The 16392-nt window shown below is 41.8% G+C and overlaps 1 protein-coding gene across 7 annotated transcripts in view; it reads right to left on the bottom strand.

Moving 5' to 3' along the window:
- The window catches only part of Pde8b (phosphodiesterase 8B), a 229726-nt gene that overhangs the window by 99390 nt on the left and 113944 nt on the right, over positions 1-16392 (bottom strand). For 3 of the 7 annotated variants that reach the window (XM_013360189.4, XM_013360188.3, XM_005328976.5), the window contains exon 2: positions 900-959. The exons of 1 other annotated variant lie outside the window; for it this stretch is intronic. In XM_013360189.4, coding sequence (XP_013215643.1) covers positions 900-959 — 60 coding nt within the window. The remainder of the gene's footprint in view (positions 1-899; positions 960-16392) is intronic. 3 more of the 7 variants (XM_013360190.4, XM_078044116.1, XM_013360187.4) reach the window with 1 other exon arrangement.

Raw genomic sequence — 16392 nt, 5'->3', positions numbered from 1 at the left:
ACATGGGCATAGGAAACTGACAAGAAGACACCCTTGCTGTCATTGTTAGAGCCAGGTCAGCCCTGTGGGTGGCTCAGCCTTCTCTCCTGGGACCCTAGTTTCCTTCAAGAGCCCAGTGGCCACTTGGCTTAAGTCACATGGACATGAAAGGGAAGACTTTTGTCCTCTTTTATCCCCAAACAACAATAATAGCTCTCATTTCACCATCCCAGGCACCCCGTGCTATTTCATTTCACTCACAGCTCCCTATGAGGAAAGCATCATTGTCTCCACTTTGCAGAAAGCGCACTGGGCCACTGGGGTGAACCAATACTTGTGAGCTCACACAGCTGATGAGAGGTAACGCTGAGATTCACACCTGGCCCTGGCAAAATCTGCCCTCACCAACACACTGCTTCCTCCTACTCTGGCTGCAGCCATTTTTTGGTAGAAAAGTTGTTCTTCCTCACTATTCACCAGGGAATTTACTCATTATATCTATACTCAATATGGAACAATATTTAGTCTTCAAGAAAATAATCTGAGCTGAGCTCAGTGGCACACACCTGTAATCCCAGCTGCTAGGGAGCCTGAGGCAGGAGGATTTCAAGTTCAAGGCCAGCCTCAGCAACATAGTGAAGCCCTAAGCAACTTAGATCCGGTCTTAAAATAAAAAATAAAAAGGGCAAGGCTGTAAAGCAACTCTGGGTTCAATCCCCAGTACCCCCTGCCAAAATAAAAGTTAAAAAAGAAAATAATAAGTCCTCAATTATGACATTAATAAAAGCAAACATTTGCAAACATATATATATATAGCCTGTATCCATGTGCGTGTATGTGGGGCAAGGATGGCTATCTGAACCCCTTCGTGTAACCATGTGCCCTGACAATAAAGTCCCTGCTAAGGAATGGAGGCATACCTGGATAGGGTCCTGCGTCAGTCTCATGGGCCCAATGCGTACCTCCGCAGAAGACACCTGCTAAATAAACGAGAGCGCATGAGAAGTGTCAAGCCTTCAACTACAGCAATTGACAAATCCTCCCACACAACATATTATGCAAATTTGCAGACTCTAATTGGAAGGATCTAACTTACTTACCTAGAGACAAGTTACAGAATATCATGTACAGTACAAACCTGATTCTATAACAAAATATATACATTTATATTTGCTGGAAATATCTGGAAGGATATATTTCCAACTACTAAGTGGTAGCTTTGGGTTACTTCAACTTTCAGGGCCTAGATTTATACAAAACATGTACTATTTTATGCAGAAAGCAATTCATTAATCATTCACTGAGCACATAGTATATGCTAAGCACAACTATTATTATAATTATTGTTAAAATTCAAAAGAGAATAAAAGTTTCCCTTGACCTTAGAAGCTAAAGTATACTTATGGTTTAAAAGCTATTTCTATATTTGAATCTTATTTTTCTTATCTTCATGTTTTAGTATAAAGAATAAACAGCTCACTCTCACCCACATTTACCATGAATATCTTATTCATCTCAGTGGAATTTCCACATCATGACTACAAGAGGCTAAACTCTGCCCTGTTGCTCCTACAGTGAGTCTGGGTTCTTAGGTGTCCACTAGACCACACCATCTGATCCCCTTTGTTTGCAGGCAAAGAGCAAATACTTGTCTTTATTTTTAATTACTTTACTTGAATTTCTAAAAATGACTTTTCTCTAGAATAATTTTGTTGAAGGTCTTGACCTCACCTCCATGGATCCAATTTGTTTTTCTCTAAAAGGTTCTAGTCCCTTGCCACCACTTGAAAGCTTACCCTGTGAGCTACATACTGTACTGTCCCCTTGTCAGTCATAAGGAGCCCTGTCAGCAAGCATCAGAATTAATAGGACCACTGCAATGACCTGGAATCAGATGAGGCCTTTTCCATTAAAATAAAACAAAACAAGAAATGCACAAGTTTCTAGAAATTATATTTCAGAGGACTAAAAACTCTCCTTCTCCCTAGCTCTCTCTTTTCCCACGTTTAACTCTGGCCACTCATGCTGTGAATGCTCTCCAAAGTTTCAACATTCTTTTCCTGTGTAGGCAGGATTCTCCCACCCTGCCTTGACATCACTGTGTAAAGAAATGAGGCTGAGTGCTTTGTCCTCTCACCAAACTGGTCAGCAGAAAACTCGAAAAGCCCTCTCACGACAGCTCACCTGAGGTTGCTGGCCCTCTACAGTGATTCTCAAGTAGGCAAAATTGTCCCTCCTGCTCCTCTGGAGTAGATGTCATCTCCTTGACTGTGGGTCTGTCAAGTGAAACTGACTAGGCCTTCAAGTCCCTGAGCCTATGAGCCAGAGACAAGTTCCTTCAGCATTTTACTGCTGTGTCCAGGTAAAAGTGACATGCTTGAGTTGTGTGTGTGCTTCTCTTACACTCCTTTTCCCTGAGCAAAGCAGTATTTTGCAAGGTGTGCACACCGACACCAGCAGCCTCATGCATGGTCCCAAGAATGAAAGGCACATCCTGGGGCCTCCTGCCTTCCTGAGCTGCTGGCCCCCACCCAGCTCCACTCCCAAGGCTGATGCTGTTGGAAACACATACCCACCTTCAAACAGGACTCAGCTTAAAAAAATGGATTAAAAAGTGAAACCAATTTGGCTCAGATAAGTGCAGCAATCTGGGCTATCTTCTCACTCTCCCTGTGAGCTCTCCAGAGTTCACAGCATCCATCCTACACAGGAGCCCCACCCAATAAGGCCACTTGTTAGTGGTCCTCCAGCAAAACTGGGTTCCTAAAAGGGCCGTCCAGGGACAAAAAAATAAATTGATAAAATAATAAATCAATCAAAGTTTAAAAGGAATGAAATAGAAAGCTACTTGCTTTGGAAGACTAAGGGACTGAGAGGAGAAGGGCACAAACTATCCCCAAAATAAAGATAATTCTCCCCAAACTGATGTGTTGCCTGTACTTCTTTGTAAGTACAATTATGCACGTGAAGTAGTGATACAGCGCACCTCCTCGGTGACAGGAGGCAGCTAATTTACACCGCACCAGGGGGATGCCTGGTGACTAGGAACATTCCCTCCACCCCTGTCCTGGGCCTAGTGCTAGGACTTTCACATGTGTGCTCTTAGCAGGAGACAGGAGACAGCCACCACAGGGGAGCATGGAATTTTAAAAGGGACATTCTATCCAGAAAACACCTTTTTCCTACCGAAAAACAGGAAGGCCCCATGTTTTGTCCCCTAGTCAGTCCCCTGCTCATTTTAACTTTGATCCAACTTAGCAGGAGCCAAGCCTTAAGCCTTCTCCCAGCCCCCACTGCTCCCATCTCCACCTGTCCCTTGCTTTTCTCCGCGGAGTCCCATGTCACTGCGACCTTGCCCAGTGCTGTCACTCTACCACCAAGTCCAGCCTGGGTGCCTCAGTTAATTATCTCCTCTAGTCCTGACTCTCCCCCCCCATCCCCCCCCCCCCCCCCGCACTTGGCTTGTGTCTCTTGGTTTCTCTGTACCTGCTTGGGCTGTGCTCCAGGTCACGTGACCTTGCCTTCTATGTTCAAAAGAGGTCAACTGTCCCAAAAGAACCCTGGCACCTGTCCTTGCTGGCTATGTGACTGGCCCCAGACAGTGGAAACTTGCAGCAGATAGAAACTGCACACAGCAGTTTTTTGTTTCTGACAGAGGAGTTCTGCTGCCTCTATGTCACCAAGTTATCATTCCAGCAACTGTGTACAGACACCTGTGTGGCCTCACCGAGGCTTTCAACTTCAAAGAGTGAACTCTGAGCAAATACAGATGTACAGATCCTCAATTAGTATCTTAGCTCTACCTCAGGATGCAATCATGTTTGCCAGGGACAAAGAAACAAGTGTAGGGGTGGAGTCAGGCAGCAAAGTTCTATTGCTTGAGAAGAGGGGAGGATGGGACCAGGAAATGGAGAGACATACTTCCCAGGATCTCCAACCATGGGAGTCCCCAGTAATCTAAAAAGGAAGGACTGTTGAAAATACTGTAGTTTTAACCATACTGTATACCATTTGTAGTGTGTGTGTGTGTGTGTGTGTGTGTGTGTGTGTGTGTGTGTAGGATCACCAATTTCCCTTCAGATAAACTGGCTTTTATTTATTTATTTAGGTACCAGGGATTGAACCCAGGAGTATGTAACCACTGAGTCACATCTCTAGCTTCTTTTATTTATTTTTTATCAGTTGCTTAGGGTCTCCCTAAGTTGCTGAAGCTGGCTTTGAATTAGCAATCCTCCTGCCTCAGCCTCCTGAGCTACTGAGATTTGCAGGTGTGCGCCACCATGCCCGGCTCAGATGAACTGGCTTTCTAGTAGGGGAAAGAGTTCTATTTTATAGCATTTGCTGATTTCCATGATTTAAATAGATGTGCCATGGCTGATCTCAACCTAGCAATGCAGCCTGGCTACGTTGAAATAAAAAGATATATTCCTGGACCGTGGGAGTGGGAATGCATCTTTTCATTCATAGAGTTTGAGGGGCAAACTCCTTCAGTCTTGGTTGATCTGCAAATGTTTGTTGCCCACTTTCTTTTGATAGTTTAGCTGGATATAGAATTCTAATTACAAGACATTCTCCCTCAGGCTTTGAAGTTGAGAGAGAAGAGGTAATTCTGCTTTGGGAGGCGGGGAAATCAAGGAAGATTTCATGAAGATGGGAAGGTAGTAAGCAATAGGAAGACAGAGATTCTGGTTTGAGGGAGGAGATTCTAGGCATGACAGGACAGCTCAAGCAAAGTCACAAAGGCAGAAAAGTACAGGTGCCCATGGAGAAGAAAAGAAGTGTCTGAAGGGGCTGGAGTATAAAGTGTAATCAAGAGAAGATTGAGTGAGCTGGGGTCAGACCTTCAGAGAGCATCTCCCTTTTCATTCTGTAAGTACCAATCATCACATTGTACATTTTTGAGAAGAGGACTCACAGAATCAGATCTTTGACTTGAGAAAATAAAACATTTGGTTTGCCTACTTTCTGAATAAACAAGAACAGAGATTTAGCACAAACAAAACAAACAAAAAACTCCTTTGAGTAGGAACAATAGCAATGAAAAACAAGTGGGAAATTATATAGTAATGATCAAGAAAAGGAATTAGAGGAACAAAAAGCACAGCTTGGCTTCCCTTCAATAGAGAGGGAACTCCAAGACGCAGCCCAGCCGCTGGGGGACAGGCATACGAGACACACAATATCTTTCAGGCTGGATCATTCAGATGTCATGACACCACATTCTCGAGAGGTGATTGCCATAGCTCTTGGTAGTTTGAGCATTGAGAATCTTGTAAGTTAGCTTGGCACTAAGTTTTAGAGCTGTCCTGAGAGCAGCTGAGAATTCAGGGAGGAAAGTGATTGACCTAGCAAGCCCTTCCCTCCCTCAGGGGCTCAGCAATTTGCTCATCCTTTGAGGGCCTGCTCCAGTGGCCTCTGCCATCTGAAGATGCTCAAGCCAAGCTTCACTCAGGTGGAATGGGTAACACTTATTCTTCAGGGATCCTTCTACACTTCACAGCTCTTATTTCATTAGTCATTTAACCATCTTGCTCCTTGGCATGACTGCAAGTTTCTTGAAAACACATTGTCTTTTTCAACATTTTATCCCCAGCCTCTAGAAGGTGCTCAGTAAAAGTTTTACTTTTCTGGAATTGGAGTTCACCGCTTAAGATCACACAGATTTTAAGTAATTTCAGGAATAAGACTTCATTCTCCCTAACTCCCCTTGTACTGTTCTTCCATTAGGCTCCAAAATTTCACCATCCACCTTTTTATTCAAGTTCTCTGGACTCCATTAATAATTCTGCATATTAGATGAGCAGTACCAGGCGATCTCTGCTCATACCTTCGGAGTCTGTTCACAGAGCTCCACATCCCTGAGAAGGAAGGGGTATGGGTGTGTGTGTGCACATGTGTGTGTTGGGGAGTGAGATTCATGACTTCCAGAAACCAGCTCTGTCTGAATCTTCTCTACCTCAAAGGTTTCCCCTTGGGAATCCCTTCCTTCCCACAGGACTGAGTATTCACACAGAGGCACAGACTCACATGGCTTAGGGCAAACCTGACCATTTCATGAGGGGTACATGGTGAAGACCAGTTCTCACTCGTAAGAGGACCCTTTGTGGCATGGGAATTCTCATTTTTTCAATGTGCCCTTAATCCACTCTGCCTACTATCCTTTTAGTTCTGATTTTAAAATAAAACTGAAGTATCTCAAGATGTCCCCTGTCCATCCTCCATTCTCAGGCTGACGAGGTTCTCTTTTCTTTTGAGCTCTGGGCAAACAAAGGTTGTGTTTGACTTTTGCCTTTTGAATGAGTTGCATCCACTCCATGGCTGCCAATCAGAAAGGCCAGGGCACTGCAGCATCTGGATGACCCCATCGAGAGGCTGGGCATCTCTGCTCCAGACTAGGACCCCTGTTCCTCGTCCCTCCACTCCAGCCACTGTGCTCAGCTGCCTTCTGTCCTCTCAGGCACGGCCCACTGGTTGGCTTGGCCCTCACATCAGCCTCCAGCCCTCGCCTGGCTTTGATCTGGTTGATCTCCAGGACCTCCTGGAATTTCTGACACCCTGGACCCTTCAGGGCCCAAGAGGTCATAGCGGCTCATGATCTTCCCTCCTCTTCCTGCTGAAACTTCTGGGATGGACATTCTCCACCTGACCCTGGAGAACTATTACAATACATCACAGGCTGGATCTAACCCCACAATAAGAGAATGAGGATTTCTGTGCCCAGGTATCAGCACTTTTTAAACTCCCCAGATGTACCAGGGGTTCTGAACCACTGTTCCCTTAACCAGACCCATGCAAAACAATATCCATTAATTACAATCAAAATCAATAAAAATATCTTTTGTAGCCTATTTTTGCAATACATAGGTAGAAGAGTCATCATAGTCACTAAACCTTGACAGTAGGTGACATATCTAACTACTTGATGTTGAGTGTCCTGCTGTTTTCAATATTACATTAATTGGCAGCATGATGTTTAATCACATAAATATACAAATATCTACTCATCAAAAGTTATAACAGTTAAAGAAAAGATTTATTAATTTGCTTTATAATTATAACTTCTGTTCACCACCAACAAAAAAAAAGACCACTATAACAAAAAAAGAAAAGAGATCTCCCACTTCCAGAGAGATGAAATCTAAAATACTGAAAACCCCAAAATATTAGTAACCAAAATGTAAAATTAAAAAAATTAAAATGGGAACTGAAAAAACAAACAAGAAGAAAGTTAGACAAAAGTTTTTAAAAGATTAACCAAAAAAAAGGAACACAGTATAAAGAGGAGTTCAACCTTGTTAGTAATCAGCAAAAATGAAAATTTCAAATTACAATGGGACACTATGTAACACCCAACCAGTTTAATCAGGAAAATGGTGAAGAAATCAAATGCCATCTAGCAAGGGCAAGAAGGTAGACCCACAAGAATGCTTACACCTTGCTGGTGAGTGTGTAAACTAGTTCGACCTGTCTGAAAAATAATTCAGAAATTTCTACTAGAGATGAAAAAGAGTATATTCTATAATACAGCTTTCTCTGTGAATATAAAGATGCATTACAAGGATCAGCATTATTTACAAAAGCAAAGTTTAGAAACAGCCTAATTCACAATCCACTAACATCTACCATCATGTGAAATTGATAAATATACCAAGGAATAGCCATACAAAAGGAATACTATACAGTTATGAAATGAGTCAACTAGGGCTACCCATTCAAAATGGACAAATCTCTCAAACAAACATGAAATTAAAGGCTACCACAAAAATGTCAGTTTTAGGAGAACACATGCCTTAAAATACCACTTAGATAATTTTTTTGAAATATTAAAAACAATACTAAATATAGTTTAGGAATATTTGATAACAAAATATAACAAAAAATACTGACAAGTTCCCAGTTGAGGCAAGTAGTCCTGCAAGCAGAGAGGAGGATGTATTCAAGGACAGAAATACCAGGGGCTTCCACTATCTTGTTAATAATTTGTTTTTTTAAGCATTGTGTCGTGACTACTCAGGTGTGTATTAAACGATGCTCTCTATCTGACTGTATATATTAAGCATTGTAAAATTTTAAAAATATATATTAAATTTTATTGAAAAGGTCACCTTTTATTTGGGGCTTAATATTAATTAAACAATATCCCCTATGTCAATATTCGACATTTACTACTTTATTTTCCAGGGAAGCCATTATTTGGTGAAATAAGATGAGATAATTAAGATTCTCAGAATATAGATGGAGTTCCTCTGGAACTTGGTAAAATAAAATCAAAGAAAATTGAGCTGAGACTCTAGGGATCTTGTTCAAGATGAGTGCTCTGTGTCCCTGTAGGACAAGAGGCAGCTGATGAGTCCCTCACTTACATCATCTCATGGACTGGTCACTGCAATCCCACAGTGACGCCTGGGCCCTTGTCATACTGAAGGAGTTAAAGCTGCAGAGAGGGGAAGAGACTTTCCCAGGGGCTGGGGCTGAGGCTGCGGTCCAGGCCTGCCTCATTGGGAAGACCATGCTCTAATTCCTGTTTTCACTTATGCCTCAGTTTGTCCCAGAAAGATCTTCAAATGGGGTATGAAGTGACTGTAAATAAGTAAGAGGGTTCTTCTAATGACTTATAAACAAGATGTAAATAAGCTCCTGAGAAATGACAATCTGGGAAAAGATGAAGTGAGTTGAGAGGTAAGTGTCCACAGCATTTGCCACCAAACACACACTCCTACAGACATGGGCTCCGAATCCATGAGGCTGCACTGCTGGGGCAAAGATGGAGATGATAGCACCCCCATCCCCACAGCCTGGGCCTCACCACGCACTAGACACAGGGACAGGCCTTCCAACAGTCCAGCTCACACTGGCCCACCCATGCAGTTTCCTCCACTCCCCATTGCCACTACTGTGGACAAGGCTGTTCTTTTTTAAGAAGTGCTATCACTGACTGGGCGCACACCTGTAATCCCAGCTATTTGGGAGGCTGAGGCAGGAGGATCACACAAGTTCGAGGTCAGCCTTAACAATTTAGTGAGACTCTCTCTCTCAAAGTTTAAAAAAAAAAGGTGGGAGGGAGGAGATGGGGGTGTAGCTCAGTTGTACAGTGACACTGGGTTTGAATCCCAGTATGAAGGAGGAGGAAAATGAGATAGAGAGGGAAGAGGGGGGGGGAAGGAGGTGGAGAAGGAGGAGGAGAACAGCTGCTCACTGCTCTCTGTGAGCCTTACTAGTTGAGAGGAGGAGAGCGTGCTGCTTCTCACCCTGCCTGGAAAATATGTCAGTGAGAAAAGATAAAAAAGGCCATACTCATGTCGCTCTGAAGCAGTGACTTAAAAAAATAAACAAACACAGAAGTCATGCAGATGTCATCAGATCCAAACAGAAAATCTTGGCTGGCATCCTCTAATGAAGAAGTCACTTCCCCTATAAAGATCAGATGAAAGAGAAAATAATTCACACAACACAGTCATGTCATCTACAGCCATGAAAAAGGAGCTCAGCCTGATATCGATTATGTATTAAAATGGAAAGGAAAAAAAATGGTCCAGACTATACCCGTGACATGACAGCACAAAGAAGGCTCAGAGAGTCAACCGCAGAGGAGGCCAAAAGACCTCAGTAACAAAAGGTTTCTCATCACTAGTGCACTAGGCTGAGTGTGTTAACACAGCTCCATTCCCAGGTTCCAAAATCAAACCCAGGGTCCAACAAGGGGAGCAGAGGAATTTATAGGCAACGGCAAAAACGTGACATCTCTAACTTCCTTCCTTTGATGAGGGACACTGCTGGTCATAGACACTGTTGATGACTTCAAGCATGTAAAATTGCACTGTGTAAACCAGAGAATAAGCAAGAACAGCTGACCTCTGACTACTGGGCAGGCAATTACACAGACTGGAAAAACCCAAGCTTTCATTTCTGGTCCTCCTGCGACCCACCGTAACAGATGCCTGCTCTTCTCCTGAGCATTAAATGAAGAAGGGAGAAAGTAGAGAGGGAAGATATCCAAATCAGTCAATTTTGCTCCACGGTGAGCAGTTCTGGTAAACACATTTGATGGCCAAGGAAACAAACCATCTGCTAAAAATGAGTTTTAGAGATTTCCTGTGGATTTCAATTACCCATTTTGCCTCTGCCCTCAATTTTACCATTGACAAACCAGAGCTGCCTCAGAGAACCAAGAGTGAAATGTTTTCCTCGCTTGGCTCCACTGGAACCTCACATGAGGTCTTCCATGACCCTGAAGCAACTCTGAATTTTCCAGTCATATCAGGTACCCCACCAAGAATTCAACCAACACTAGCTTTCCTGACTGGTGTGTCAGGGCCACTCACACTAGGATGAACCTTGACCTTCAGGCACTGAGTCCCACAGGTCACATGGTCCACAGGGTACCCTGGGCACCGACTCCCATTAAAAAAGAAATCTCACCAAAACGAATCCCATTTAACAGAAGCCATGTGAGGTCACACAAAAACTGCAAATGCCCATTTTTTTGGAAAGGAATTTTATTTACTTGGTAAAAATGATCATAATTTCAAGTAGTTACCTCATAATAAGTACCCTTCACATCCAAAAGAATAAAACCTGAGTAAAACGCTACACAGTTAAAACCTCAACATTTTTAGACGTTTAGCAAAGATGATAGATCCCCCCAGATCAGCAGAGCTGCCCCTGGTAAGGTCCCCAAGGACTCAGACCCATCCCTAGCCCCTCTCCTTTAGCTAAGGCATGTGGGAGATAGTCCCCCCTGCACTTTGATCCTCTGAGGCCAGGAAGACAGCACCCAAGACTTTGCTTCTTCCTTACATTATTTTTAAGATGTAGAGAGGCGGGCAGGGGAGCAGCATTGGTTATGAACATGCAGCTGATCTGAGGAAGGGTTCCCCGGTAGTACCCCTCTTCCTCCTAGAAACTGCTTAGTTGGAAAGGGGTACAGAATGAACATGTTCACAGCAGGGAGCAGGAAACTTCCACAGCATCGCAAAGGGTTAAATAAGTCTCAAAAGACCATTCTATGTTCAACCAAAGTACATCTCTTTTTTTTAAATGGTCCAGATTCATAGCCTACCATGCTTGGATCCACTGACCTCTCTTGGCTGAGAACAGGCTGGCTTACTTTGCCTCTGCCTAAGAGAAAGAGGGCCAGGGACTCCCTTTTGTTCCTGCTATATAGTCCTGCCCATGTGCTTGTTCTGAGAGGCCTTGGGTTCTCAGCTTTCTGTACTCAAGGAAATTTTTTTAAAATGCCTTCATCAGAGAGAATATGAGTTCTGTGCCCTGACCAGGCTCTGATCACACTGCAGAATTCAGGAATAAGGCATCACATACTTCAGTCAGACACTGAGAACATTCTGGCCCATGCTGTCCAGCACGTGAGAACCCCTGATTAAAGAAGACTACCTCACAAGCCATGCACTCCCAGGCCTTGCACCCCCAATCTCTGCAACACAATAAGCAGGTCATGAAAAGTTACTGTGGTAAGAATCTTGGACTTTCCCAGGTGGACTGAGTTGTAGCACTGTTGGATCAGTGGTTAGCTGCAGAGTTCTGGTAAATGTGGAGGTAAACTGAGAGTCAGGACTGGAGGGCCAGAGATCAGAAAGGAGCTGCTTCAGTGGCCAATCTGGTGCTTCTCGAGCTGGTTCCTGAACCCACAGCATCAGCATCAACTGAGACTTATAGATGTGGATACTCTCAGTCCCAGATGGACTGAATTCGCATCTCTGGACATAAAGCCCAACGATGCATTGCCTGACTGACCTTTAGTAAGTCGTGGCACTTACTAAAGTTTGAGAACCACCACCAGTGTAGACAGAAGACACTGAGTGTTTACCCTAGGTGTAGTAGTGAAGGAATGGAAAAAGGGGGACGAATTAGAGGCAGATCGGGCTCAGAAAACCAACTGAGACTGGCGTGGGCAGAGGAGAAGAAAGAAAGTGAAGTTAAGGACTTTGGCTTGAGTGACTGGGTGGGTGATCAAGAATACAGGAGGTAAGCTGGTGCAGTGGTGCATGTCTGTAATCCCAAAGGCTGAGGCAGGAGCATCGTGAATTCAAAGCCAGCCTCAGTGACTTAGCGAGGGCCTAAGCAGCTTAGTGAGACCCTGTCTCAAAATAAAAAAGAGCTGGGGATAAGTACCCCTAATTCCCTGGATTCAGTCCCTATTGAAAGAGAGGAAGGAAGGAAAGGAGGGAGGGAGGGAGGGGAAAAGAAAAGAAAGAATATAGGAGGTAAAGTACACTTGTAGGAGATAATGAGTTAAGTGCTGGACATGCTGGACACGCTGAGTTTGAAATGCCTCTGGGCCACCCACAAGGAAATGAGTATGAGGGTCAGAGAGAGACAGAAGTATACAGAAGAGGCAGATAAAACTCTATCAACACTCAGAGCAGGCAGAGTCTGTTTCCCAGACAGCTCTGGGGAACGCCATTGTCAGAGGGCTGAGGACAGGTGAAGAAAGAAAAGAAAATCAGGCTGATTCTCCCAGAACCTCAGTTACTTCCTCAGGACCTGGTTAGGTAGGTTGCGTCCCCTGAGAGTATCTATTTATATTATGCACCACAATCTGTACCACAATCAATAAGTCAATACATGGTCATCTTCAGAGATGGCAAGAGAGCATTTTCATTTTTAAATTCCTTTAATGATAATGTCTCCAACATCCATCCCTTCTTTTCTCTTCAGGGGTCATTGATTTCTGTTTGGGATCTGTGTGGTTCTAAAGAGGACACATGAATAAATGTGAACACAGATGAGCATTTCATTTCCCTGGCCTCCACCACTGGTGAGGGCTTGTCATGTGACTGAAGTTGGTCAAATATAAATTCACCTCAGGATTTTGCCAACAATGCTAAGAGAAAATACACACACACACACACACACACACACACACAAGTTGTTGCTTATAACATATGTGTGTGTATATATATAAGTTGTTGCTTATAACATGCTGACACCACGTAAAAATGAAAGCAACACCATGCAGAATGGAGATGGAAAGAAACCCAGATCCTTTGGAATACCCCCAAATTACCAGCCTTGCTTGAAGCTGTGTCTACAGTTTTGTGAGCCAATAAATTGCCCCTTTATTCCTATTAAACAAGGTCAAATGAGCCTTTCTGTGCTTAAAACAGGAAGCATCCAATGAAAACAAATTACTTCCCCTTGTTGATATTTGAAAGAGATCTGATAATATGTATCCTCTGAGTGGAGAACAGGCCACACAAACTACAGCTGAATTGGTGTGTGGCTTCCCAAAAGGAAGGATATGAAACAATCATAACCCACAGGACTGGGGACAAGGCCAACAGCTGAGCAAAGGAGAAATGGCATTCCCACTGAGGGATAACAGTCCACATTCACAGCTGTCTTTGGATCAGGAACACTTAAGGGAATCCAGGAAAGTCAGGGGTCGCACAGAAGCCAGGGTTCTAACGCACCCCAATGTCTCATGTGCCAATCAGCAGTCCCCATGCCAAGCTTCTCCAGTCACAGTGGCTGCCAGAAAATTCCTCCAGAAGGATTTGCAGAAACTCATTCCCTAAGGTCTGGCATGTTCAAATGGCTTGCTGTGGATCTTATACTTGAAGGTCACTTCGGCTAGAGAGAGAATGATTTTTCTTTTCTAGATTATCTTTATGTTTCTCCATTGTCTTGTGGCTTAAAGCATTGCTGTCAAGGTCTGGTGCCAGTCTGACTTTCTTTTCCTTGTAAAATAATCGGTCTTTTGGCCTGACCCCCAAAAGATTTATTTATTTTATAGCAAAATTATTTTATTAGAATATGTATTGATGTTTTCCATTCTGGATCAATCTTGCCAGTAAGCAATGTGATTTGGTTTTTGTTTTTGGTGACCTCTATATAATAAAAATGTATGTAGTATATATTACATACATCTATGTGTGTATGTAGATATTCCATTTGTGATTACATTATATAATGGGTCATTATGTGGATTATATGGATTTCCCTTGCCTGTGCTCCACATTTATTTCTTTCTCTCAAATGTTTTTATCTGCTTTTTCATTTTGTTTCTTCTTTTTCTGTTCTCATTTCTATTCCCCTTATAGTGTTTCAGCAGAGTATGTTCATCCTTATATTATTTCCAGCTGGATCTGAATTTCTTAGATTTCTTTTGCTTTTATTTCTACTTCTTTTCTTAGCCACGAATTCTTTCATATCTTTCTACTCTCTGATCTGTTTTTTTTAATTTGTATTCATCCTGTTCTTTCAAAACCTTTAATCATTTTCTTAATTTCCTCTAGATCATTTCGAGACATTAGGTTGCTGTTTTTCCTCTGTTTTATAGGCATATTTTTCTCATGGACCTTCACTACCTGCCAGTTGGGCTTGTAAAGCCACCTCCACTCTCAGCTATTGCTTTTAAGTCAATACCAAGTCCCAGGGTGACTGCCCCACTTTCTGAGATAAGTGTTAGGGGCAATATCTGGGATGCCCACCCTTCAGGGTCACCGGAAGTCATTGTCCTTCAGTCATTTCTTCCTGCAGGGTAGCTTGTGGTAACTAGTGTTTTGACTCCAGTTGCTTGTACTTCTGTGTTCAAGGACATACTTAGATAATTAGTTTTATAAAAGATGTTACTTGTGTATTGTATGCTTCATTTACATTATTTTTTCTGTTTTTATGAGGAGATATAAGAAGATTTTTTTAATCAGACCATAAAAGTAGTATCCATGTCATAAAAAAATGGCTAGTTAGATTTTATTAAAATTAAAAACTGCTTTCAAAAGACACTATGAATAGAATGAAAAAACAAACCACTGATGGGGTGGGGAATGTTTTCAAAACATATTTGATAAAGGACATCTTACACACAAAAGACACAAAGAACCCTTGAAACTCAACATGAAAACAAACAACTAGAATTTAAAAATAGGCAAAAGATCTGAAGAGACAACTCACCAAAGTAGATACGAAGAAAGCTTATGGCAATGCCCACTTTTTAGATAAGTTAATTGAGGATGTGGACTGCACTCATTCTCAACAGCAAAAACAAAAACCTTAAGAAACAACTGTTTCATCCAAACATTTCTTTAACAAATGTTTACTGAGCATCCACTAGATTGCAGTCACTGAGGTAATTAACATTTGCTCCCTGCTGCACAAGCTAATTAATGAATTGATTTGAACTTGAACTCGGAGTCTCTGCCTCCAAACCCTGTGCTTATACCTGCTACATTAGCCCCCAGGTAAGCTGCATATTACTAGGGAAGTAAATGAAATGATCCATTGTCTTTCTGGGGGAAGGGGGAATCCATACTGAAAAGATGTCAAGTCTCTCCTAAATTAATCCACATAGTAATTACTATAAGTATCCTGGAACAATTATTTTTCTATTTAAAAAATTTTAACGACACATGATTGTACATATTTATAGGGTACAGTGCATAATGATCCATCAAATTAGGGTAACTGTCATATCCATAACCTTGAACATTTATCCTTTTTTGTCCTAGGAACACTCAAAACCCTCTCTGTTAGCTATTTTGAACATAGTCAATTGTTGTCAACCTTAGTAACCTACTGTACTATAGAACACTGGAAGATACTCCTCCTCTCCAACTGCACTGCTGTGCCCATTAACCATCTTATCACCATCCCATTTTCCCTCACACCCTTCCTGGTCTCTGATCACCACCATTCTATTCTCTACTTCTGTAAGATCAACTTCTTTTTATCATTCATCTAGGAGAACATGTAGTATTTGTCTTTCTGTGCCTGACTTACTTCACTTAACATAATGTCCTCTAGTTCCATCCATATTCCAGCACAACATTTTCAACTTCTGAAATGATTCTGAAATGCTTGTAGAAGAATAAATGCTAGCAACTGCAAAGAAGAATTATGATTCTTTTGCTCTGCCAGATGTAAAAATATACTGCAAAGATACAATGATCAAAATGATGTGATTCTGGCAGAGATATCAATGAAAGATAACAGAACCTATAACTGACTCAATACATGTATGTATATATAACCTCTCTATATATTGACAAACAAGATTTTAGTATACTATAAAAGTGTCATTTCCTATCAGTGAGGAAGAAGTAGACAATTCAATAATAATATTGGGATAACTAGTTAACTATGTTTTAAAAAATGAAGTCAATTCCACGTGTTAGGAACATACCCAATTATTTCCAGGTAGGTGTAAAATTTCAGATGGAAAAAAACTCAAAAAAATTGAAAAAACAATTCTGTTGTCATGTTTAACTGACTAGAACAAATAATTGTTTTAAAAAAGTAAATTTATATGCATTATCTTTGGAGACACGAAAAACATATATTTAAAAATAATTAAAGACATACTTTTGCTAAAAATAACATCAAAGACATAAACCATGCAAGAAGATATTATTAGATTTTTACTAATAAAAAGATTTAAAAGCATAATAAATATTA

This window comes from Ictidomys tridecemlineatus, chromosome 1, assembly GCF_052094955.1.
Source record: "Ictidomys tridecemlineatus isolate mIctTri1 chromosome 1, mIctTri1.hap1, whole genome shotgun sequence".
Taxonomy (NCBI): domain Eukaryota; kingdom Metazoa; phylum Chordata; class Mammalia; order Rodentia; family Sciuridae; genus Ictidomys; species Ictidomys tridecemlineatus.
The sequence above is the reverse complement of the archived record's forward strand: the minus strand, read 5'-3'. Positions and strand labels throughout refer to the sequence as shown.